At 49.4% G+C, this 22,531-nt stretch overlaps 1 protein-coding gene and 1 long non-coding RNA gene across 2 annotated transcripts; one reads left to right on the top strand and one right to left on the bottom strand.

Annotated features, from left to right (window-relative positions):
* Positions 1 to 1,794: 1,794 nt before the first annotated feature.
* LOC134554225 (uncharacterized) lies at positions 1,795 to 8,110 on the bottom strand. The gene is made up of 3 exons (XR_010081208.1): positions 7,968 to 8,110; positions 6,455 to 6,710; positions 1,795 to 5,192 (listed from the first exon to the last, which is right to left on the bottom strand). It is a non-coding gene; the product is annotated as an uncharacterized LOC134554225 (long non-coding RNA).
* Positions 8,111 to 18,640: 10,530 nt separating this feature from the next.
* On the top strand, positions 18,641 to 21,801 carry LOC134553037 (uncharacterized). Its single transcript, XM_063402260.1, has 3 exons — positions 18,641 to 19,163; positions 19,506 to 19,595; positions 19,980 to 21,801. Exons 1-3 carry the CDS (start codon positions 18,945 to 18,947, stop codon positions 20,928 to 20,930), a joined length of 1,260 nt encoding a protein of 419 aa, XP_063258330.1. The 5' UTR covers positions 18,641 to 18,944; the 3' UTR covers positions 20,931 to 21,801.
* Positions 21,802 to 22,531: the final 730 nt, after the last annotated feature.

The raw sequence follows: 22,531 nt of genomic DNA, 5'->3' as shown, positions 1-22,531 counted from the left end.
CAACAGGCAGAAACTCTTAACCAGGAAGTTTGTGAAAAATATTTAATTCATGTTTTATGGATGATTGTAAACTGGAAACTGTAATATACTGTATAAATGTATGATAGATGTGTACGTGCTCCACCCGTGTGCCTCACAGATTCCTGTTGAGCACCTCTCCTGATTTTCCCGGTCCAGAAATAGAAGGTGAAAAATACAAGGCAAAAACGCTGTCAGAAGAAGACAATGAACATCGCCAACCTACACTCTGACTACGTGCAGCAAGCCATCCATGCTGCTACGGCCGATAATCACCTCAAAGCAAGGACTGAATCTGGACATTAGCACTTGAATACGGAGCGAGGGACTCTTTCAGGGCCTAATGAAAACACTCTTAATTGCCGGTGCTTAACAGAAACTATGGGGAAGGTATTTAAACTGAGTGCCTAAGCGGGCAAATTTGGGTACCCAGCTAGAGACAGCAGACTGCCAGATGCTGTGTCTCAGGGTCACCCTTGGCTATTTTCCCAGGAAAACTCTGTCAAGTAGGTATCACTGTTTGTGGGGGTTTTGCTGCCTAAAATTCTGTGATTTGGTTCCAATCCAAATTTTGTGATTTGAATTTTTAATAAACCAAATTATTGAATTTGGAAATAAATTGTCCTGGCATTTATAACAAAGTTCCACTTGAATATGAAGAAGAAATTCTTTCCCATGTGGAGACTGAGCACAGGAACAGATTGCCCAGAGAGGGTGTGGAGTCCTTCTCACTGGAGATATTCCAGAACTGTCTGGACACAATCCTGTTCCACTTGCTCTGGGATGACCCCTGTTGAGCAGGGAAGTTGGACCAGGTGAGCCACTCTGGTCCTTTCCAGCTGGAGCCATCCTGGGATTCTGGGGGAGCAGGAACCCGGTGGTATCATCAGTCCCTCATCCCAGCCTGGGGAGCTGAGGGACCATCAGGCCAGTGTGTGGCTGGTGGCCCTGCCCTGAAGGTGTTACAGGGAAAATGTTCCCAAGCAAACAAAATTAGGTTTAAGAAATACTTGCTAAGTTTGCAGTTTTGTTGCAACTTTGCTGCTTTCAGACAATTTGATGTGTTTTGTCCTGTGAAAAATACACAGTCACTGATAAAATACAGAACAAGAACATCAAAGTAAAACTATTTGTCAGCTGAGCTGGGTGTGTCTCACTGAGGAGGCAGACCTCCCCCTAAAATGCACACACTTTGATGTCCTTCCCCAGCTGGTGGAGGTCCCTGTCCCCTTTCCCACGGCTGGGTTCTCAATAACTCACATTCTTTCCAACCACCTACGGCGCTCAGACCAACACCTCCTTTCTTCTCCCCTTTCTCTCCCTACTGACAAACACTGGTTCACTCCCTTTTTCCTCCTGCCCCACGCTCACAAGACCTGGCGCTGTGCTTGCTACATCTTTGCCTATGTGACATAAGTGTACATTCTTATGGCTGAAACAATGGCTGAAGCAAAACATTGTTTTATCTCTCATAGTTCCCAAAACAGACTCACTTATACAGGCAGGTTGCTGTCAGTCAAGTTCTCTTGCTCATGTCTTCAAAGTCCCCTTTAGATTGGAGTTTCTTTGAACACAATACACCCTGCACATTTTAAATTGGAGTAGAATCATATCTGTATCCATGAATCTGAGCAAGACCTGTTGGCCATACTTGAGAAGGACTCAATCTTGAGTAAAACTGCAATCTCTACAATTAATAGAAATCTGAGTCTCTTTAATACCAAACTCATAAATTGTTTCAATATTGAGGCAATAGAAGGAAACAGATTTGACAAGCAGTTCCACCAGTCTATGTCTTTCAGGCCCTTATTTTTATTATATTTTTACTAAAGCTTTGAAGTTTCAAATTTTGGCTTCTATTGTTCTGTTGTTCTATTGTTCTCTGTGAGACTAAAACAAAAAATTTCATCCAAATCTTCCCCCCTGTGGCTGATCTGGAACAATCTCCAGCTGTTCCATTTTCCAAGACTGCTTCCCTATTCAGATGTTGTCCCTCTTGGAGTAATGCAATCCAAGTGGGGGTGGCAGTCTGAGGTTTTGGAGTGTACAGGCAACCTGTGCCAGCTGAGGTTGGCACCTCTGGCAAGTGCAGGGACTCCCTCTAATGACAGGCTCAACACATTTACAGGGAAAAGGGCAAAAGGATCAAAGGCTTTAATTGGAATTATTTACCACCCAATAGAACTGCTCATATAGTGCCCTTCTTATTAAATCAATTATATCAGAGTTGTATTTTCAACTGGATAATAATGTTACTCACTCTTTCCAACGACCACGGGCAATCTCTTTCACCCAGTCTCGAGAGGTATCCTTGAGAGATGACCTCTCTCTACACCTTAGGGAGGTAGGCAAGAAATCTCTCCTGTGAAAATGTGGGATTGGTCTGTTATAGTATAAAGTGATTGACTGTCAGTCAGACACAATTTTAGTTCAGGTGTTGTCATGCCTGCTCAGCAAAATATTGCTGAAACAGAAGTTGTCAGCTCTTTCATTTCTTCTACTTGACACTTGTGGCTTTTCCTTCCGTCTTGGCCTGCAGGCCCTTGCTGATGCCAGCCTTTGTCAGGAAGCACCAGTCTAATTCTGTGCTTCTTTGGGTCTAATTCCAAATTAGGAATTCCAGGTACTTGGCCTCAGCACCCTTCAGCACTAAAATCAGCAGAGCCTCCTTGCTCAGTCCATCCCTGATAATTTGTAAATAAGACACAGTTCAACCTGCTCTAGCCCAGCTCAAGCAGACCATCCTGCTACACCCAACCCTGTGAATGCAGATAATCTTTGCCTCATGAAACGGTCATGCAGGTACCTTTTGCCTCTCTGCTATGGAAGTGTCCACGGTGTATGTAAAGAGTATGGGCAAACGGGTTGAGAAACATGTGGAGTGCCTCCACCCCAAGAGGTGGAGATGTAGGGCGTGCCCCTGCAAGCCCAAGAAAAAGCACTCCACCCCCAAGTTACAAATGAGGTATCAACCTAGAATATTCTCTCCTTCTTTTGTTATGATTGGTTAAAGTTATACTGCAATGTCCCCGCCTCAGGTATTCCTATTGGTTACCTTCCTTCAGCCCACCTTTGCAGTCCTTGCTCCTCTAGCTATTAGACCCCAACCCTAAACTTTGCCCTTGCTCTACCCTATAAAACCTACCACCCTACCTTTGTTCTTGTTCTTGTCCCTGGTCACCATTCAAGTTATGCTGTAATAAGGGACACCTGGGTTTTCAAATAAGAACCCCTCTCTGTCTATTTTGATCACTGGTGGCTGGCTGAGACACCTGGGCCCTGGGGGAATTGTTGCGCCTCCGCAAAACCGTACACAACAGAAACATCGGTCTCCTGTGTTTTGTCATTTACCATAATTCACATGACTTAAAAGGTGTTAGTTCTCATATCAAAATGTTAAAACTTAGCAATATCTATGAAATAAAACACAGCATCTGGTTCTGGTAAAACAAATATTTTGCTTTACCTTCCTTCAAACTCTGTATTTCTGGAGGAGTTTGTTGTCTCGATTGCTGGATTAGGTACCCCACTCTTACATACCCTGCAATTATTAACACAAACCCAATCCCAGTTAGTGCCACTATCACAGCTGCAGGATGCAGCTTAGGTTGGAAAAGCCTGTGGCAGTTGGAAACCATCCAAGCAAGTTTTCTCACCAGTGATTCTCTCATTCCCTCTCACTTTGTTCTAGGACATGATGTGCTTTTTCTGTATTGTGATGGACACTGATCAGTGTCTTCTGACTTTTCTTCTTCTGCTGCTGTACCAGCTTGTGCAGGCCAGGATGTTCCAACAGTTTTTTGACCATGGTAGTGTTCATTTCAATGGGTGTTGGAGAAAAGTTGGCATGTACGTTCTGTAGCACAGCTTCTGGTGGGTAATAATTGAAATCACATCCTGCTCTCTTAGTAGAGTTACAAATACCTGCTTTTGAGTGGTTGGTAAGCTGGATGTGTTATCTACTGTTAAGCTGTCACAGGGGGTTCCAAAACACAGACATCCTTGTCTTATCCACATCAGGATGGATTCAGAATTGTTGTTGAAGTACATTTCAATGTGACAGACCCTTTGTTCTGGGCTTTCAGAGGGTTACTTTCACATATAAATCCCTCTCTTACCATGCAGGCAGCTACATCAACTGTTTGCCATGTGTGTATATTTTTTTCTTAAAGCCCATGCACTGTCCCAAATTGCCTTTCAAATTTCAGTGGGTAAAAAATTCATTTCTCCTTCTCTGATTGTCATGGCCCTTGCACACTGTAGCCATGACTGAGCATGGATATAGTTAGTGCTGGAAACACAGTGCTTGGAACAATTCCGAAAGCATCAGCCAGTCATCAGTGATTAGCACCCTGCTATTTTCCTGAGACAGAAAAGAGAGTTGAAGCAGACCACTGGGTATTTCCTGAAGTGAGGAAAGGAGGACTTTCAAGATTGCTCTGTAGTACTCAAATCACTGTTTGTGCATAATTTATTAGCCAGGGTTTCAAGATCAATGGTGTTTAATACCCCCTTCCAGGTTCTTAATGTACCAGTTACATCCCTTCTAAGGTGTGGTTGTTCTGCCAGGAACACCCTCATGGAGAAGAGGTACCTATGAAAAGCAAACACTTTGGTCCTGCAGCTGTCACCTCAGTTGGCACGGATATTTCTACTCTCTTCAAGGATCAAGTGATATTAGACAGTATTTGTTGGTGTCCAACCAATTTGACTACCTAAGGTCCCACCAGTGAGATGTTTGGGGGCAATTTTACAGTGTTTTTTATGGTTATTTATTTTAGATATTTAGTTTAGACAGTTGATTTAGATAGGGGTATGCTAGGCACCCTGGCACACTCCAGGACTCACTCGCAAAGTCATAAGGTGTTTTATAATTTTATAATTTTTGATTTACAGTGTTTAGGTTCAGGTTGAGACCAGTGATATTCCACGTCTTGTGTTTCTGTTTTGGTTGTGTTTTCCATAGGCTTCCAAAGGACTTCTGCCTGAGGCAGGACTATTCACCAGCTGCAGACAAGGGCATCCTTGTAGACAGCAACAGATTGGCTCATGAGACCTGTTGGGTTTGCAAGTCCACACTTAGGGTGGCCTTTGAGTCATTTGAAGGATGCTGCTATCCATGGCAGTGTTTCAGGTGTTACCATCAGGATGATGACCAATAGCAGTCATCTGACCTGTAAAATAAACTAAAGTATCTCAGCAGATGTACCAAAGAGATTGGTAACTTTCAGAAATTAGAACATAGGCAACATCCATCTGGAATTGATTCTGTGTTGGTGGCCATTAGGGTCAGTAGCCATCTGGGGGTGGTCCTTGGACAGCTGTTAGAGTCATAGGTACAATTGGAATTTGGGGTTATCTGACCATGACTGGCTGGCCCACCTTCAGATTGTCCTGGAAGGATTCAGTTTTATTCTTTGGATCTGATTTGAAAGATCTGGGGCTCCGGAAAGCCAGAGATACAGGCGTGCCCATCGGTCCCTATTGTTGCTTACCTGACATAGGGGGTAACCCTTCATCCCATCCAGATTTCTGTGCTTTCAGAAAATGCTTTAACAAACCATTTGCACACTCCATCACCACATTTCCCTTGTAATAGCAGAGTGTATGAAAAACTCACTCAATACCTTAATTTCGGGTCCAATCCAGTACCAGGACACTGGTGACAAGTTACCTGTTATCACTTTGTATATAATCTGAAACAGGTGAAAAAGACACCCAATTGCAGAGCCCTGACACAGCAGCTTTAGCACTGGCATGTTTTGGCAGCCAGGTAGAGCCAAGATAGTGCTTCCCCTTCGGTCAGTACATGCTGACACTTCCTCAGGGTCCTCAGAGCCCATGGGGGGCAACCTAACAGGCTGAGTAACAGCTGCCGCCTCAGAAACCTTCTTGCCCATCTCCACAGAAGAGCAAAAAGACCCTCCTGAAATCGGGGAGATTTAGAAAAACGAAAATAGCTTTGGATGAGGGCCAAACCTATTCCAGAGCCGAGCTGGGCATTGCTGGTGACTCCCAGAGGAAGGCGAACAACACTGCTGATGGCCTCTTTAGAGCTGTCTTTGAGCAGCTGACTGCAGCAGAAGCCCAGAAGCTCCAAGAGCTGGTTGAGACTGTTTAACACAAAAGAGGCTCAAGGTCCCTTGGGATCACTGTGTCAACTTTCTGGCTGCACAGAGGATCAGATGAATACTTTTTGGCGGCTGTGTGAGAACAGAGACACCTCTACATTATGGTCAAGAAATGGAAATGGTGGCCAAGGAGCTTGTAGTGAAAGTGTTGGAGATCTTGGGGAATCGTCTGGAGTCCAAAGCTTCTGTGCCAGGGAGGGCAGCTAGGCAAAAGGAGCAGCCTGTTGATGGAGGAGCCACCAAAGCAGACACATCCAAGGAAGCTGAAACAGAGCATGTTTACATGCTTGCCTTGACAAACTCACCAGAAAAGTGGTTAAGAATGTTCACTCTTGAAATCCATGGTGGCTTCTCAGTTTGAAGGAGACTCCAGCTGTGAGTAAACTGAAATCCTGAAGCTTCCCAAGGCTATGGTTTCCAGCAGACAGATGCAGCCAGGATTCCCTGGAGCATCTGAAGAACAGAGCCAGGAAGCGAGCACAGGAGTAAAGCTGCCTGCCTTAGGACCACAGCTCCATGCAGAAGGGACTGGCTATGCCAAAACCATGGAGACCAAGAATCCTGCAGTGGTGAAGGAGAGCTTGGTGAGAGAAGTAAATCAAACAACCTCAGGAAAACTCTGGATATAAGGACCACAGCAAAAAGGATAGTTCACTCTGAGCTCCTGCAGTTATGCTCTGTAAACTTCAGTGCATTTCCCTGCAGGGATATCCATACACTCACAAAATCATAGTTTATGTGAGCTGACATGGAGCTGTCAGATCCATCTCAGGATCATTACTGCAACCCCAACATACTACAAGGACGAACCAGTGGGGAAGAAAGCTGGAGGAGGACTTTAAACACGGGTGTGCAGGTCCTTCTCTGGCTCCAGTGAAATATTTTCATGGAAAGCCTTCAACGACTGACTCTGAACGACTCTGGAGATTTCCCTTAACTGCAGCTCCAGCCCAAAAGCTGGACATGGGGAATGGCTTCTCCTGGGCCCACATAAGGGGAGGCAGCATGCATTGGTTGGGATTTGGCAAGGGAATGGAGCAGGTGAGCAGAGTGATGGACTAAACCCAGCAGAGTTTTTTACCAAGGCCCGAACAGCAGCTACACTGTTGGTGCTTTGAGGAGGCTTCCCAATATTGAGATTTCTGAAGGACAGGTTTTGTGCTGTTTGAAATAAGGAAATCATCTCTGCATAGCCAGCAGGCTGTTGGAGCAGAAGAGGGGCTGTTGACAACTGTCTCAGAGACCAGCCTGGAATTTCAGCAACTTGTTGGCAGACGAGGACAACAGAAGACAGAGAGGCCCAAAGGCAACACTGAGCCCAGGAAAACTCAAGAGCAAGTTAAGAGGGCTTTTGCTGCCTATGCAGAGCCTCAGGGCTCCTCTGGAACTCAACACATTTGCCCAGGCAGCACTTTGGAGATCTCTGCTTGTTTCCCCGCCTCCCCCTGACCCTGCTGTGGGCACACTGTTTTGTTTGTTCTCTCTCTTGATGCAGCCCATGGCTTTCACAAAGGCACCTTCACTCTGCTGCCTCCCCCCGGCCCCGTGTGCACCGGCCCAGCCAATGACCGAGGGGCGGGCGGCTGAGGCGGGAACCGCTCACACCCCTCCGATCCCGCCCAGCCAACGTCGGAGGAGACTTTTCACCGACCGCGGTGTGGAGGCACAAAACCTTTCTCTGTTTTCACTACATTTGTCTCCAATGGAATCCTTGCTTCTGTGCCTTCTGTTTCCTGCCTGTTCTTTGCCTGAAGTCATTTCTCCTTTGTTGCTTGAAATGAACGAGTTAAAGTTGAATATGTTTAAATGTACACTTACCCAGTTACAATTGAATTGTAATTGTCCTGTTTTGAGTTCTGTTTCCAGTTCCTAGTTCTGTAATTCCCAGTTCCTGTTCCTCCGTTCCTCCCCCTCCTGCTGTGTACCGCCTCCGCTGCTCCCCACATGCCTGTCAAGTTGCTGAGCACCGCCTCTGCTGCTCTCCGCCTGTCCATCAAACTGCTGCTGACCCAGCCCCAATGAAAGAACCTCGGAGCTCCCATAGTACATTGCTTCCCCAGAAGCCCAGCTAAAGTGAGTAACACCTCAGAACAACAGATCCACACCAAACCTGAGCTCACAAAAGACATCCACGAGGTCAGCTAGCTGTCAGGCTGTCTGCTAGAGTCTTCTGTTTCCTCGCCCTCACCTCAAAGGTACTGAGAGAGAGAGAGACACCTCTAGACGCAGTGAGCCTGAACAGGTGGTCCTGTGCATTCCCCTGAGGATGGAAGCCCCAGCTCTGTGGCGCGAGCAGCAGAATCGATGACACCTCCTTTTCTGCAGTGTTGCCATGAGAGCAGTGGCAGTGAGTGCAGCCCCTCGGCAGCCCCTAGAGCCCCCACCCCAAAGCTGTCCTAATAAAGGCTTGTAGAAGGTCTCCTGGCCCTGTTTTTAACATTGCTCTCCCTGTTGCCCCCTCTGCTGCCTCAGGAGCAGCCCTGGCCCTGAGGCTCTGTGCTTCCATCCTCCAGATCCGGGCCTCTCAAGGTTATTTTTCCCTGAGATTCTCCTTGGGGTTGCTGTTCCCCAAGGTAATAAGGGTTCCCCCAGGGTTGCTGTTCCCTGGGAGTCTCCCCTGGGTTGCTGTTCCCAGAGGTAATCAGGTTTTCAGTCTTCTCTTTGCCCTAAGTGTTTCACACCAGAGGTAGAGACGACAAGCTGAGTCTGCCGGTGCACATTTCCAAGGCTGTTTATTCTTCATTATCTCAGTCCTTTTTCAGCTCTGCCAGGCCTCCCTGGCAGGGTACCTTATCTTAGTTCTTTCTCAGCTCTGTGAGGCATCCCCAGCAGAACAGGACACGCGGCAGACTGGGCGGATCAGAGAGCCCCGCACCTTATGTACAGTACCCCTGACCCAACCACCGTCCACAGCGTACTTTTTATTTACAAAATTGTACCAATACCTACTACCTATGCTAACATGTCAGTTCTACTCTAAACCAATCTCTAAAATCCAACCCAGCAAAAGATGGGGGACGAGACAAGAACAAGGAGCACAGGGGCCACTCCCCAAATCCTCCATCTTGTCTCTTCAGCCCCATACACTAAAAATCCTAGATTCTACATTTACATTCTATGATAAACTAAATACTACTTATTTTGAATTCTCCCAGCTTGTGATTCTTCATACAATGTGGGCATTCACTCCCATGAACAGGGATCAGAGGCAATGTCCTCCTGGGCTCTGTGTGAGGCTGGTTGACACCCTTGTACAGATCCCAGACCCCCCGTCCGGTCTCCAAACCCTCCAGGGTGGCCAGAGGGATGTTCTAGACTCCGACACGGGCCCTGCAGGACGTTGTGCTGCAGATGGAGGCTGCCCAGGCAGCTCGAGAGAAGCAGCTGCTGCAGGAGCTGGAGGAGTCCCAAGCAGGAGAACGGTGCTTGAAGGACTCTGTGCAAGTGCTGGAAACTGAGATGTCTGAGCTGCGTGAGAGGCTCCAGAGCTCTGAGAACAAAGCAGAGGCCATGGCCATACAATGTAAGGCCATGGAGCTGGAACTGAGAAAGATACGGGCTCAGATGGAAAACCTCAGGGCTTGCTATAAGGAGCTGCAGATACAGTTGGAGGAAAGTGAGCAAGGTACAGCTATTCCTCTCCACTGCCCCATCCTGTCTTGCCAGCGGGTATCTCTGATCTCACACGGAGGAAAAGTGCCCAGAGATGGCAGAGGGGAAAAACAAGCAGCAGGAGATTTATCCATCCAAGTGCCAGTGAAAGCTTTTTCTCAAGAAAGATGCCATGGCTGGCAGTGCCATCTGATGTGCTGTGGCTGATGCCATGCACAGCCGGTGCCTTTCAGGTGCCCTGTCTGTGCTAAGGAGCTGTAGCTGGATGCCTCAGCTGGATTTCCCCAAACTCCAGGCCCTGCCAGAGCCTCCAGGCTATTGGCCTCTCTGGAGCAGGGCTGCACAGGCATTTCTGCTCCCTTGTCTGTCTTGGATTGCTCACTCTGCACAAGCCCAACAGCAAACACACTTTCCTATTCCTCTGAACCTTGGCCCTTTCATTCCTGTTTTTTCTCTACCTGGAAGTTTCCTTCATTTCTGTCAGCTTTGGAGCCCTTGTGGGTTTTGGGCCTGGCAAACAGAGGCAGGCAGAGAAGACAGTGCTGTTGTCTCTGCAGGATGCACATCAGTTTGCCTTTGATTTGCTTTTCCCCTTCTCCTTCCCCTTCTGTCCTGCAGCAATGTGGAGAGCAGAACACCAGAAAACCTCTCTAGAAAGTGCCCTGAAGGAAGAGGCTGTGGCTCTTCGTCAGGAGGTGGCATCACTGCAGAGCAAATTGGAGAGCCTGGAGAAGGAAAGGAAGGATGTGCTGGTGAGATTGGCAGATGCCACAAAGGGCCATTTCCTGGCTATGATTGCATCTTATGTTACAAGTTCTAAGGAACACCTTTCTCCAGTTTAACTTTTCTAATTTCATTCTTCTGAACAAGGAGGAGGAGATGTGGTAGTCATGCCAAAGCCAGTTAGTGCTGAGGCTTCTGATATTGCTCCATGCTGGAGTTCTGTGGCCTAGAAGCTTTAGTTCTCAATGTCCACACTGTCTCTTGATATTGCATGGTTTGGGCAATTCCTCGTGTCCAAACCCATGAGATTCAGATTTTGGAATATCTGGACCTGGAAGGAGGGCTGAGAAGACCAAGTTTGGTGTTCATAGAAAGGTGTTTGGCCTTGGCCATCTGAGAGCAGCCAGTGGGGAGAGAAGAGAGGAAAGCCAAGTGCTGATCCAGATAAGGACGTGTGCCTGCAAGGGGAGAACTCATCCTGAGTGGCAGCAGAGAGTGACAGACTGATGTGGCCATTGCTGCTCCAGGAGAGGGCACTGGGGCTCTCGGGGATGGTGCCATGGAAATCCTACACAGGAGAGCTGAAAACTCCCTCCTGTTGGCCCAGCCCCAGGGAATGAAATGCTGGGGGTGTTTGCTCTTCCCTTCCTCCCTGATGGAGAGCACAGCCTCACGGCACTGCCTGAATCCTGCTTAGTGTGGACTTGAAATCCTGGCTGCAGGTCTGGCAGCTCCTCCCCAAAGGAACACGGGAGTGGAGCAGCAAGTGGTCAGGGAAGGGCAGAAAGGAAGCTGGGATGGGCTGAGTGAGCTGGGAAAGATGCAGCATCAAGGGAGGCCCAGCAAAGGTCTGCAGCATCCCGAGAGGCAGAGAGAGAGGGGCAGCCCGTGCCTGCCCCTGTGGCAGGAGCCCAGATCTGGGATAAAAAGGAAACTGAGAGAGGGAATGAGTGACCCTTTTTCTCCCTGTTTTGGCAGCAGGAATGGGAATTGTAACCGCAGCAGATGAGAGAGCTGGAAAAGAAGACTGAAATGCACATAAGTGGCATGCAAAGTCAGATGAAAAATATCCAGCAATTGCATGCTGAGAGGGCATTGTCTCTTTTTCGCAGCAGGAACCCAGAGCAGGAGGCCTGAGTAGGTCGGACCAAGGGTGTCAGCCAGCACTTCTTGACCGCTGCAGCATTGCCTCACAGACATGCAGTGACAAAACTGCAGCTTTTGCCCAAGAACTCCAGAATCTGCAGCACCTGAGCCAGGCCATGTGCCTCTATCAGGTGTCCCAGCTGCACTCACAGCTGGCCACAAGAGCTGCGGTGCCAGCAGGACAGTGCTGAGCTGTTCCCCAAAATGAAAAATTTAAGGTGGTATTGAACCAAATGGTGGCAAGAGCACCAAGGATTGGAGATGGGCGACAGACTGGGGCTTTTCTCCTTTCTCTTTTCTGTCTTTTTCCCCCTCTTCTTTTTCCTTTCCCTTCTCTTTTTCCTTCCAAGGCACTGGCACTCTGCCAGAATGCTTTGTTTTCAAGGATGTTGTCTTCACAGCTGGCTCAAGGGACATCAGTTGTAGAAAGCTTTGCTAATTGACATGCTTCTGCTTCACTGAGGTCATGCTAAACTCCTGAACCTTAGGAAGAAGAACAAAGACTTAATAGGACTATGAATATTGACTTCTCTGAAACTAATTTCAAGGATTATGGATCATGTGTTATACAGGGGGTTCATACTAAGAGGGAACATGGAGTAGCTGGATCAGAAAGTCTACCTTCAAAGTACCTCAGGCAATGGGGAAAGGGAAGGGTGTGATACCACTGGAAAATCAGAATAAAAGCAGGCTACTTGTTTCAGCTAATTGAGAGAGACCCCACTGGACACACACCTGATGGATTCTCTCCCTTTCTTCATAAATAAAGTGACTTCTACAGGACCAGAAGAAGCAGAAAGACTTCCAGAGTAAGTGCCATCCTTTGCCATGGTGTCATTGCAGGATTGCAAGGCAAAGTTAGAAGAGCTGGGGACAGGTCTCCTTTGACTCACAAAGGTCTGCCCAGTGAGGATCAGACCCTGAGGTTGGGCAGCAGCCTCCTTACTCCTGCCATCAGTTCAGTTCTGCTCTGTAAACTTCACTGCATTTTCCTGCAGAGATATCCCCAAGCTCTCAACAGCATAGTGTTGTGAAGTGAGAAGGCAGAGCTTAGACAAGTCCCTGCCTTTAACAAGTTTCTGGCTTTTATACAGCAGCTTTATTGAGGTGGCCAGCACACCAAAAGCCTACTGTTGCTTGCAAGTTCCTAATAGTGACCAGTCAAGCCTATTACAACATGAATTATTTATTGAGTAGACCAAGGAAAACAGACACAAGACTTTAAACAGACCACTTACTACACAAAAGGAGCTATTAGTATGTGGAGGCTATTAAGCCAGGCATTGTTAATATAAACACACTCCCCTGGAGAGAAGACAGACAATAATATAAACATGTTTCCCTGGAGAGAGAGCAGTCAAGCCAGACTGTATATAAACATGCTCCCCTGGGGAGAGAGCAGTTGAGGCAGTATATAAACACAACCCCCTAAAGGAGAAACCCTTGCAGACAGCTCTCTCTGTTATGGTGAAGAAATGTGTTTATCAGTTGTACCTCATTGGTTCTTTCCCTACTTCCTCCTTTTTACCCCAGCCAATTAGTCTGGTTTTGATCCTTCCCCTGATTGATTCATTTCTCAATCCTCCACCAGATTGGCTCAGATGTTTTACCCTGCCCCCTGCCTTCCCTATATAACCCCCTGTTTTCGCTGGCTCCTTGGTGCTTTGCCACCAGACTCCTATGAGGAAGAAGCTGAGTAAAGCCTCCTGCAGACCTCCAAATGAAGGCTCTGTCTCTTCCTTCAGCATTGCTCCAAGGAACTGATTTCACTGAAGAGCTTGAAATCATTCAGCAGGCAGCAGAAGCACCTGTGCCTCTGGGTCATCCTTCTAAGGATGCTTTTCCAGGAACATCGTGGAACTCTGACCATCTCCTGCCGCAACAGTAGTAGATAAAATACAGTACATGATAATGTAAAGGTACCTATGTTACAGCTACTGAAGAAATAGTATGGATTAGGAGTCTGTGTCACTTACCAATGAGTAATAGTGGTGTGCAGAGAATCTCCTGATTCCCAATGTCTTAGCATCGAGGAGAACTCTCCACAAACTCAGAGAGAGTACAAGAGATTTCTGATTTGATGAAAATCATAGTGGTTTTCTATAGTTGTAAAAAGTGCTTGTCTATCAGTCACTAAGTTTGGTTTATCCTTTCCTCATGCTAAGACAGGATGTTTATTGCTGGCTAAGGAGGTTTTCAGCTCAGATAATTCATCCTGTAACAAATCATTCTGTTCTGCCTTAGCCATATGGGATAGGGAGGTAAGCTTTTGCTGTTATCAGGGGTTGAAATCCCAGCAGGTGCACAGCCTGGGCTCTGCTCCAGCTCTCAGGCAGCCCTGTTGTTACAGAAACTTCCCTGAGCATCCCAGAGGCTCGCTGGCAGTCACACCACCACCACCAGACGGTTCCTGCTGGGACCAAGTCCCTTTGCAGTGGGTGGCTCAGCTGAGCCAAAGGGTGTCCCCATTGACTCCCCCCACTCCCCCCACTCTCACAGTCAGACCAGGTTTCCCACAGCAGAGTCTCACATGTCTCATTCCACAAAACAATTTATTCACTGTGGGATTGCATTTTATAGAAATGGTTTGCTCTTGTTCACCCCTGGAAAATGTATGGTTTATCCCAAGTCTGTACCCTCCCTGCAGTATCGTGTATCTGTAACCTGATTGGCTGGAGAATGTTACCGCGCCCCTTTGAACCTCTGTGATAAGAATGCTAACGCAAGGGGTCTCGCCCTCTCTTTGCCCCTCATGGCAGGACCATGCTCCCTGCCTAGAGTGAGACTTTGAATAAACCCTCACCTCATCATCAGCACCCCACTGGTGTCTGAGTCTTTTTGCCTGCCAGCACGGGAACACCCACGACCCTAAGACCCAGGGGTCTCCCAGGGGACCCTCCCCGGGGACCCCCCAAAATTTAAACTACAACAAATGGTGCCCAACATGGGGCAACAGCACCAACCACCCTGAGACAAAGATAGACCATAGTAACACCGTTTCTGTGCCGTCTCCAGTAGAGTAGCCATTCCGGGCCACCGCGGCCTGGGGCAGCCCCTCCCCCACCACGCAGAGACCTCGTGAGCCACCACGCCGCCATTCCAACACCGCCGACCAGCCCGGCGCGGGCCCGGGTCTCAACCCCTTGGGGCCCCGGCCCGTCTCGGCGCTGCGTGGGCTGCGCAGGCCAGCCCAGCAAGACCGGTGCGAGCCCGAGTGCCAGCGTAGTGAGACTCCAGTGCGAGCCCCGGCCCGGCGTGGCCCCGGCAGTGGAGCAGCCCAGCCCCGCCACAGTGCGCGCATAGGTCCCAGCACCTGGAGAAGCCATGCAGAAAACAGGCGGCCCTCCCCCCGCCCGGCAGCAGCAGCGAGAAAAGCCCCGCACACCGTCGATCGAGCCCAAGCAGCCCACACCCCTGGACAGCAGCGAAAAGAACTCAGCGAGACAGCAATCAGAGAAGGAAAAAGCAGTCTTCAACTGTGCCCAAGCCCCGCACCTTCCAAAACTCAGTTTTGTAAATTGTGTAACCTCCTTCCTTACCCTTACTCCCTCCTCCCCTTACTGCTCCTTCTCTCTAACCCCCTTTCCCTTAACAAACCCCCAAGAGTTAACCCCTTCCTGCTAAACCCAACACAGCACAGCTAACACCACGTGCTGCGCTGTGACCGCATGGCCACCATGGCCACGTGCTCTCAGTCCGCTTTCCAAGTCCCACAAAGTAAACGCTAAAAAACCAAACCCCAAAGCTAAAGTAAATTTGTAATACCAGTTTTACAGCCTTGTATAATTGTTAATCCTACTTTTGATCCCCTTTCCCTGTTATTGTGCCCCTGTCCCTTGCTGTTCTGGCCAAACAGCAAAGTGTCCCAAACCCCTCCATTTCCTTCCCATCTCCATAAAGTAGTTTTTACAATTATGCCTTTCTAGTTTTTGTGTGTGTTCATATTACAGATTCTCCTGTTTTCTGTTTCAGAAAGCAGAAGCTTTTTCAAGTCACAAACGTAGATCCAAGAGAAGCAGTTTTTGAATTGTCTTCTTGTAAAGTGTGATTCAGTAGTAGACTATTGAATCAGTAACGCTTTGAAGTTTATGCTGTCCTCAGTTAGTTCTGAGAGTGACTGATAACCTAATATAGTGTCTGAGAAAGTATTTGACAGTTTTTGTAGTTTTTTTCCTTTTGTTTTTCTTATGATGACCTAAAACTGGGGGTCTTTTGTTAAGTCTCTGACACTTCTAGTGCAAGTATAGGCGAAAAAAATTCCAAATAGGTACATATAGACAAATGTAAACAATTGCATGCAGAGTGTAAGTCCTTTTAGTTAAACCAGTTAGTAAGTGAAAAGAGTAATTTAGCTCAGATCCGTGAGTGTCGGTAACTTGCTGTTCAAGCCTTATGAGAATCCTGTAGCAGATCAGTAGCAGCTTGAGTTGATTTAAATTCCTCACTGCTACTGCCCAGCCCCAATGGAAGAACTGCAGCAGGCCACCTAAAGAATCTGAAGCCGTGTGTAGAGCCCAGAGAACTCCACGTGTTTTCCTGTCCCTAGAGTGGGAGCAGAGGTCAGCGCCTCAGTCTAAAACTGGGGGCTGTGGTGGTCTGAAAAGCCAGCTGGAAAAGGCTAGACACTATTAGGCCAGTCACGCTAGAAAGGCTCAAACAAATTTGTTGATTTGTTTCAAATCTTGCAATATAAACCCACATAACCCGTTTACTGCAATTACAAAGTCAGATAAACTGTTCACAGTATAACATAATCCTTACTGCAATTGTATTTAGTTTTATGCTGCAAAACTGTGTAATTACTGTTTCATTTTTAAATTGTTAATTGTCATATGTCATATTTCTCTTCTCACATTTTAAAGAAAAAAAGGGTGAATTGTGGGATTGCATTTTATAGAAATGGTTTGCTCTTGTTCACCCCTGGAAAATGTATGGTTTATGCCAAGTCTGTACCCTCCCTGCAGTATCCTGTATCTGTAACCTGATTGGCTGGAGAATGTTACCGCGCCCCTTTGAACCTCTGTGATAAGAATGCTAACGCAAGGGGGTTCACCCTCTTTGCCCCTCTCCCCCTGGAGGCCTCCGGACGCTACCCTTCCCTCTTCCCCCTTCCCCCTCTCCCCTTCCCTTCCCCCTCTCCCACAGGACCATGCTCCCTGCCTGGAGTGGGACTCTGAATAAACCCTCACCTCATCAGCACCCCACCGGCGTCTGAAGTCTCTTTGCCTGCCAGCACGGGAACACCCACGACCCCCTAGGACCCAGGGGTCTCCTGAGGGACCCACCCCGGGGACCCCCCAAAATTTAAACTACAACAATTCACCGCACAGGAACACGGAAACAGCTCGAGCTTGAACCCCTGGGCTGTTACACCTTCACACTCCAAGCACAGCAGAGTCTCAGCTCTTTCTCCTGAGGCTTGGCATCTGCCCTGTCTCTGAGTGGCCACTGACCTGGCTGTGCCACAGGTCCCCGGGCTCTTTGTCCTGCCAAGGGTCAGCAGGTCATGGGCTCTTGCCTCGGGCTCCTGCCAGCCAGAGCTCAGGCTGGAGCTGGCGGTGCAGCTGCACCCCCAGCTACCTACACCAGGTGTATTCCTCAGCACCCGTGCTTTGCAGCTGCCCAGGAACTGCACACAGGGCCTCCTGCTCCCCTCCCGGGACCGCACGCTGGAGCTGCCGGGGCTGCCTGAGCACTGCCCCAGGTGCGGGTGTGTGTGAGCACTGCGGGGCTCACGGCCCTCGTGGCCCAGCAGGACATGTGGCACAGGGCAGCCAGGCTGCAGCCGATGCTGCTCCACCCCTTGCCAAGCTGGAGAAGAGCTGCAGCTGGAGCGAGTGCCAGAAACTGCTTTGGCAGGAGAGGAACGCTGTCCCTGGGCTGTGCCCCTCGCTGTTTCCCAAGAGCCCCGTGGTAATCAATCACTGCAGCTCCAGGAGATTGCTCTGCCTGTCTCTTGCCTTTGTGCAACGAGCAAGGCTGGCAGGGCTCTGCAGTGTAAAAGCTGCCCCAAGGAACCAGATGGGCTGGAGGAACGGGCACTGGAGACCTTGCCAAATCCAGCCAAGAAGGGGTAGGAAGTGAGAGTAGATGGGAACAGCGGAAACCAGGGCAGGGGATACTGGGAAGATGGCAGAGGGATGTCTGGGTTGAAGGTGAGCCTGAGGAAAGGGGAGGACAGGGCTTTCCCTCAGCAAATGCTTCTCTTCTGTTTCTCGAAACATGACCAGGGGATGTCATGGTGCCAGGGATGGGGGAAATATCCAGCTTGCTGCAATTTCCCCAGTTGTGGCTGCTTGGCCACAACAGGGAAGAAGGTCTAAAAAGGGAAAGGGGGAAAAGCAGAGCCCAAATGGCGCATGTTTGGAGTGGCAGTTCCTCCCATTCCTTCCTGCTGGTGAGGACACTTTGCCTCACAGAATGACAGGACAGGGGAGGGGGAGAAGGGGCCTGTGGACAGGAGCTCTCACAGCCAGGTCACACAGAAGGGGTCCCACAGGGCTGTCCAAAGGGCCTCCAGGTGGGCCCCCCTCCCCCAGGTGTGGTGGGCAGTTTCCATGTGACACAATGTCAGCGAGGTGGTGTGACAATGGAGTGATGTGACATCACCATGATGTAACAATGCCCCATCACTGTGAGACCTCTGGAGCACGAGGAGTCAGCGTGGAACCACAGCACCACGAGAGCTCTTGGAAGGAGCCGTGGAGCCCTGCTCAGCACCACAGCACCATGAGAGCTCCTAGCAGGGGCTGTGGAGCTCCATCTCACTGCTGGTGTCCTGCCAAAAGGCAGAGGCACTGCTGAGTGCCTGGGAATTAGGGGGAGGAGAGCAGTGGGCTGATAGAGAGGGCTTAGCTGGGGGTCCTGTGGCTTGAGAGGTTGCTCTAGGGCCTAAGGACCTATGCTCTCTTGCATGTGCCGTGCAAGATATTGAGCTACTGCCTGAGTGTCTGTGTCTTCACAGATTGGCCACAGAAGACCACATCTGTGAGAGTGAGATATGGCTGAAATTGATTCTGACCTGCTGGACCTCCCACTCGGAGTCAAGATCCCTGTGAAACCCGGATCCAAGCCTTTCTCCAGGGGAAAGCTGGGGGAAAAGGTAAAGGAAAAAGAGAAAGGTAGTAAAGCTCTCCTCTTATATCTGGTCCCCATCATGCACAGTTCTTTAGGCACCTACAGAACTAAGGCGCTGCGACCCTTCAATTGGAAAGAGCTGGGCAGCAAAGGGAAGCTCAAGGCTCCCTGGAACACAGAGAAGAAGCACTTGTTTGTTCTCTTCATTGGTTTCTGGCAGCTTTTCACAAGTACCACATGGCACCTCTTTGCTGCTCTCTCCTGCCTCCTCCATACTTTGGGAAATGTCTCTTACAGCTTCACCTGCCACGTCCTTTCAATCTCGATGATCCCTACATCCACCACACGAGCCTGCAATACAACTGCCTGCATGACCCCCACCTTCGGGACTACCACAAGCGCAAGGACATCCTGCGGATGCTGAAGAGACGGGGCTTCATCACCAGTGACAACAAGGTAGGTTTGGGTGTTGGGCTGATCAAGAGCAGCCCTCTTCAAGCAGGGCTCCCACAGCCCTTGCTGCAGCCGCCTGCTGCTGTCAGAGGGCAGGGCCGTGCGCTGGTGTCCCTGGGAGCAGAAGCAGCACCAACATCCCCCTGGCAAACCCCAGTGCTGCCCTTCTCAGCCACCCCCACACTGCTGTTCAGCCCTGGCTGGGGGAGTATCAGTGGCTCCCACACCGGGGTAAAGGGGGAGGCCTGGGGGCAGCTCCCCTCCCACTGGGGTCAGGCTATTTTGGGGAAGGCTGTCTGCACGGCTTGACAGGGCTTGGGGCATTCTGCCCTCGTCCCTCCCTAGGTGCTTTGCACTCCAAAGGAGTTCAACGAGTACAGGCACTACCTAACCAGGATCAAGCTGGAGGCAGAGAATATCTTGAGGCAGCAAGAGGTAGGCAAAGCGTTGTGTTCAGGGGCACAGGACTGTGCAGGGCTGTGCTGCTGGGCCGGGCGCTGTGGCGGGCAAAGGACTCTGCAGGCGGGAGCTGAGCCAGCGCAGGGCGCTGAGCTGGGCACGGGCAGCAGGGCCATGGGCAGGCACACGCAGTGCTGAGGGAAGCCCTTCTCTCCTGCCCTCATGGCCTGGGCCCGTGGGAAGCCTCAGCACGCACGGGCTGAGCAACATGAGCTTCAACCTGGTGTCACTATTCAGGAGGGGCTTCTGCCATCCCGGGCAAAATTGTAGGATATTCCCAAACTGCTGGGAACCACTGACACTTCCTGCTGGGCAGAGGGGCAGCCGCAGCCTCAGAAACCTTCTTGTTCACATCCACAGGAAAGCAAAGAGACCTCCCTGAAATCAGGGAGACTGAGAAGAGGGAAAATAGCTTTGGACAAGGGCCAAACCTCCAGAGCTGAGCTGGGTCAGGAGGATGCCAGCACTGCTGCTGACTCCCAGAGGAAGCCAGACAGCACTGCAGCAGAAGCCCAGAAGCTCCAAGAGGTGGTTGAGGCCATTGTGTACAAAGTGTTTGCAAGGCTGAAGGTTCCTCGACACTTGCGTGCCACCTTTTTAAGGAATGCTGCCCAGGGGATCAGAGAAAGCACTTTCAGGAAGTGCATGAGAACACAGCCTGCAGGGACACCTCTAGACCACCGTCAGGAAATAGAAATGACGGCCAAAGAACTTCTAGCGATGGTGTTGGAGAGCTTGGGGGACCATCTGGAATCCAAAGATTCTGAGCCAGGGAGGGCAGCCCAGTGGAAGGAGAAGCCTGTTGATGGAGGAGCCATCCAAGCAGACAAATCCAAAGAAGCTGACACAGCCTGCTCAGACAAGGCTCGTATACAGGCTGCCCTTGACAATCTCACCATTCAAGTAGTTAAGAATGTTAACTGCCTCTTGAAATCCATGATAGCTTCTCAGTTTGAAGGAGACTCCACCTGCGAGTGCACTGAAATCCTGGAGTGTCCCAAGGGTAAGGTCTCCAACAGACAGATGCAGCCAGGATTCCCTGGAGCATCCAAACAGCAAAGCCAAGAAGCGAGCATGAGACTGAAGTTGTCTCCCTTAGGACCAGAGCTCCATGCAGAAGAGGCTGGCTATGCCGAAGCCATGGAGCCTGAGGATCCTGAAATGGTGGAGGAGAGCTTGGTGAGAGAAGGGAGTCCAACAACCTCAGACAACACTTCAGATACAAGGACCGTGGCAAAAGAAGCTCAGTCTGTATTAGGGCGGATTTGTAAGTGTCTGCCTGTACCACCCCCTGAAGAGGATTTTCAATGACCTGTCCCAAATCCAGCCACATTCCAAGGCGGAGAGGAGAGCTGTGCTGCTGAGAACACTCTCCCCTCCGTGAACCCAAAGTTTTCCCCACAGCCCATCCCTCCGGAGGGTCTGAAGCCCCCTGCCCAGGCTGAAGCATGGCCTCGCAGCCTCAAAGCTCATCTGAGGCGAGCAAGGTGTGTGGCAGGAGAGCTGAAGACCCCCCGGATGGCAAACCTCACACTCTTGTTCTGTCAATAAAGAGTTTATTCCTAAGGCCTTGCTTGTGCTTCCTCCGAACCAAACCAAACTGCATCTATGCATTTTCCCTGCTGTAACCTGTCCCATCCTCTTCCCTTCTACAGCCTCAGCCACTTTTACAGGGAATCTGAGCTAGGGAGGTGAGGAGTAGCCAGAATTTTTGTCTTGTACAGCAAGCTTTTCTGTTGGGCAAGTGGAGGGACATGTCCCATGGGAGGCAGCTTGGGTTTCACCTCGTGTGAAGGACAATGATGTCTTTGCCTTGTGATCCTTTTTGTAGGGCCCTTTCTCCTCAGACCGAGCTGCCTCAGAAGCTCTGCATGAGCACTTGCTGTTGCTGTGCTGGGTGAATATCTAAAGATGGGGTGCCAAGAGTCAGGAGCCAGGCCCTGCTCAGCACTGCCCAGCAATGGGACAAGAGTGTTATAGTTAGGTAATGTGATGGTTGGCTCTCACACTTAAGGGATGAATATTATGTGCATGTTAAGGGAAGTTTTATTGATGTATAGTTATATTACTGTGATTTGGTTTTGGATGTCCTCTGTTCTCTTCACAGCCCCATTTTCCCCCTGTATGGTTGCCAAGGGACAGCCTTTGAGTCACTGGAGATTTTGTAGAGAAGTGATTTTGTAGAGAATTCAGCAACTGTGGAAGTGTGAGAGCCCATGAGCACTGGGAGCAGGGACTGGAGAAGTGGCCAGGTGGGCCCTTGCAGGAATTGGTTAGAAAGGCACCTCAGGTATATGATTGTTAAGGGTGTCAGGATCTGCTCTTGTACCAGGGGCTCACAACACTGGAGCCCTTGCTGAACTGAGAAATGCATTCCCTCGTAGACACAGGAACTTCTCTATCTAATTTGAATTTTATGGCAAAGGGGTAATAATTGTTCAAATGTTCTTTCCTTAAGTGGGAAAGATGAGAACTTGCATTTTTTTCAACCGCTACTGGAGAATGTGTGTATATGTGAATTGCCTCTGTGTATGTTAATTTGAATTTTGCCGGCAAATAAAAGTAACATGGGAATGCTTATGAGAGTTCGCTAAATATGTGAAATGGGCTTGAAAAGCATGAGTTTCTGATTATTTCTAGTTGTGATTGTGGTTTGCTAGGAGTGGATTTGATGGCTGGAGTTGGGAATGCAAGTTGGTGGTGTAAGGGGTGATGGCAAGGCTAGCACTTTTGGAATATGGAAAACTGGATGTGGGGCTCTCCAGATTACTCTGAGGTTACCTGGACAACTGGCATCTAAAAACCAATACCTTCTTTCAAAGAAGGGAGAGAAGGGGTTGCAGCCTGTTGCTGAGCTACAGGCAGGTCTTTTGAAGCTGTGTATGTCTCCCTATAACACTCCTATCCTGCCA

Source organism: Prinia subflava, chromosome 8 (genome assembly GCF_021018805.1).
Source record: "Prinia subflava isolate CZ2003 ecotype Zambia chromosome 8, Cam_Psub_1.2, whole genome shotgun sequence".
Taxonomy (NCBI): Eukaryota; Metazoa; Chordata; class Aves; order Passeriformes; family Cisticolidae; genus Prinia; species Prinia subflava.
This window is presented reverse-complemented; position numbering and strand designations above follow the sequence as displayed.

What these genes read in the sequence shown, in the direction of transcription:
- LOC134553037 (XM_063402260.1), top strand. Translation starts at nt 18,945, where the DNA reads ATGGCACCTCTTTGCTGCTCTCTCCTGCCTCCTCCATACTTTGGGAAA. An exon ending in TCATCACCAGTGACAACAAG is followed by an intron (nt 19,164 to 19,505) that starts GTAGGTTTGGGT and finishes GTCCCTCCCTAG; the next exon opens with GTGCTTTGCACTCCAAAGGA. An exon ending in ATATCTTGAGGCAGCAAGAG is followed by an intron (nt 19,596 to 19,979) that starts GTAGGCAAAGCG and finishes TCACATCCACAG; the next exon opens with GAAAGCAAAGAGACCTCCCT.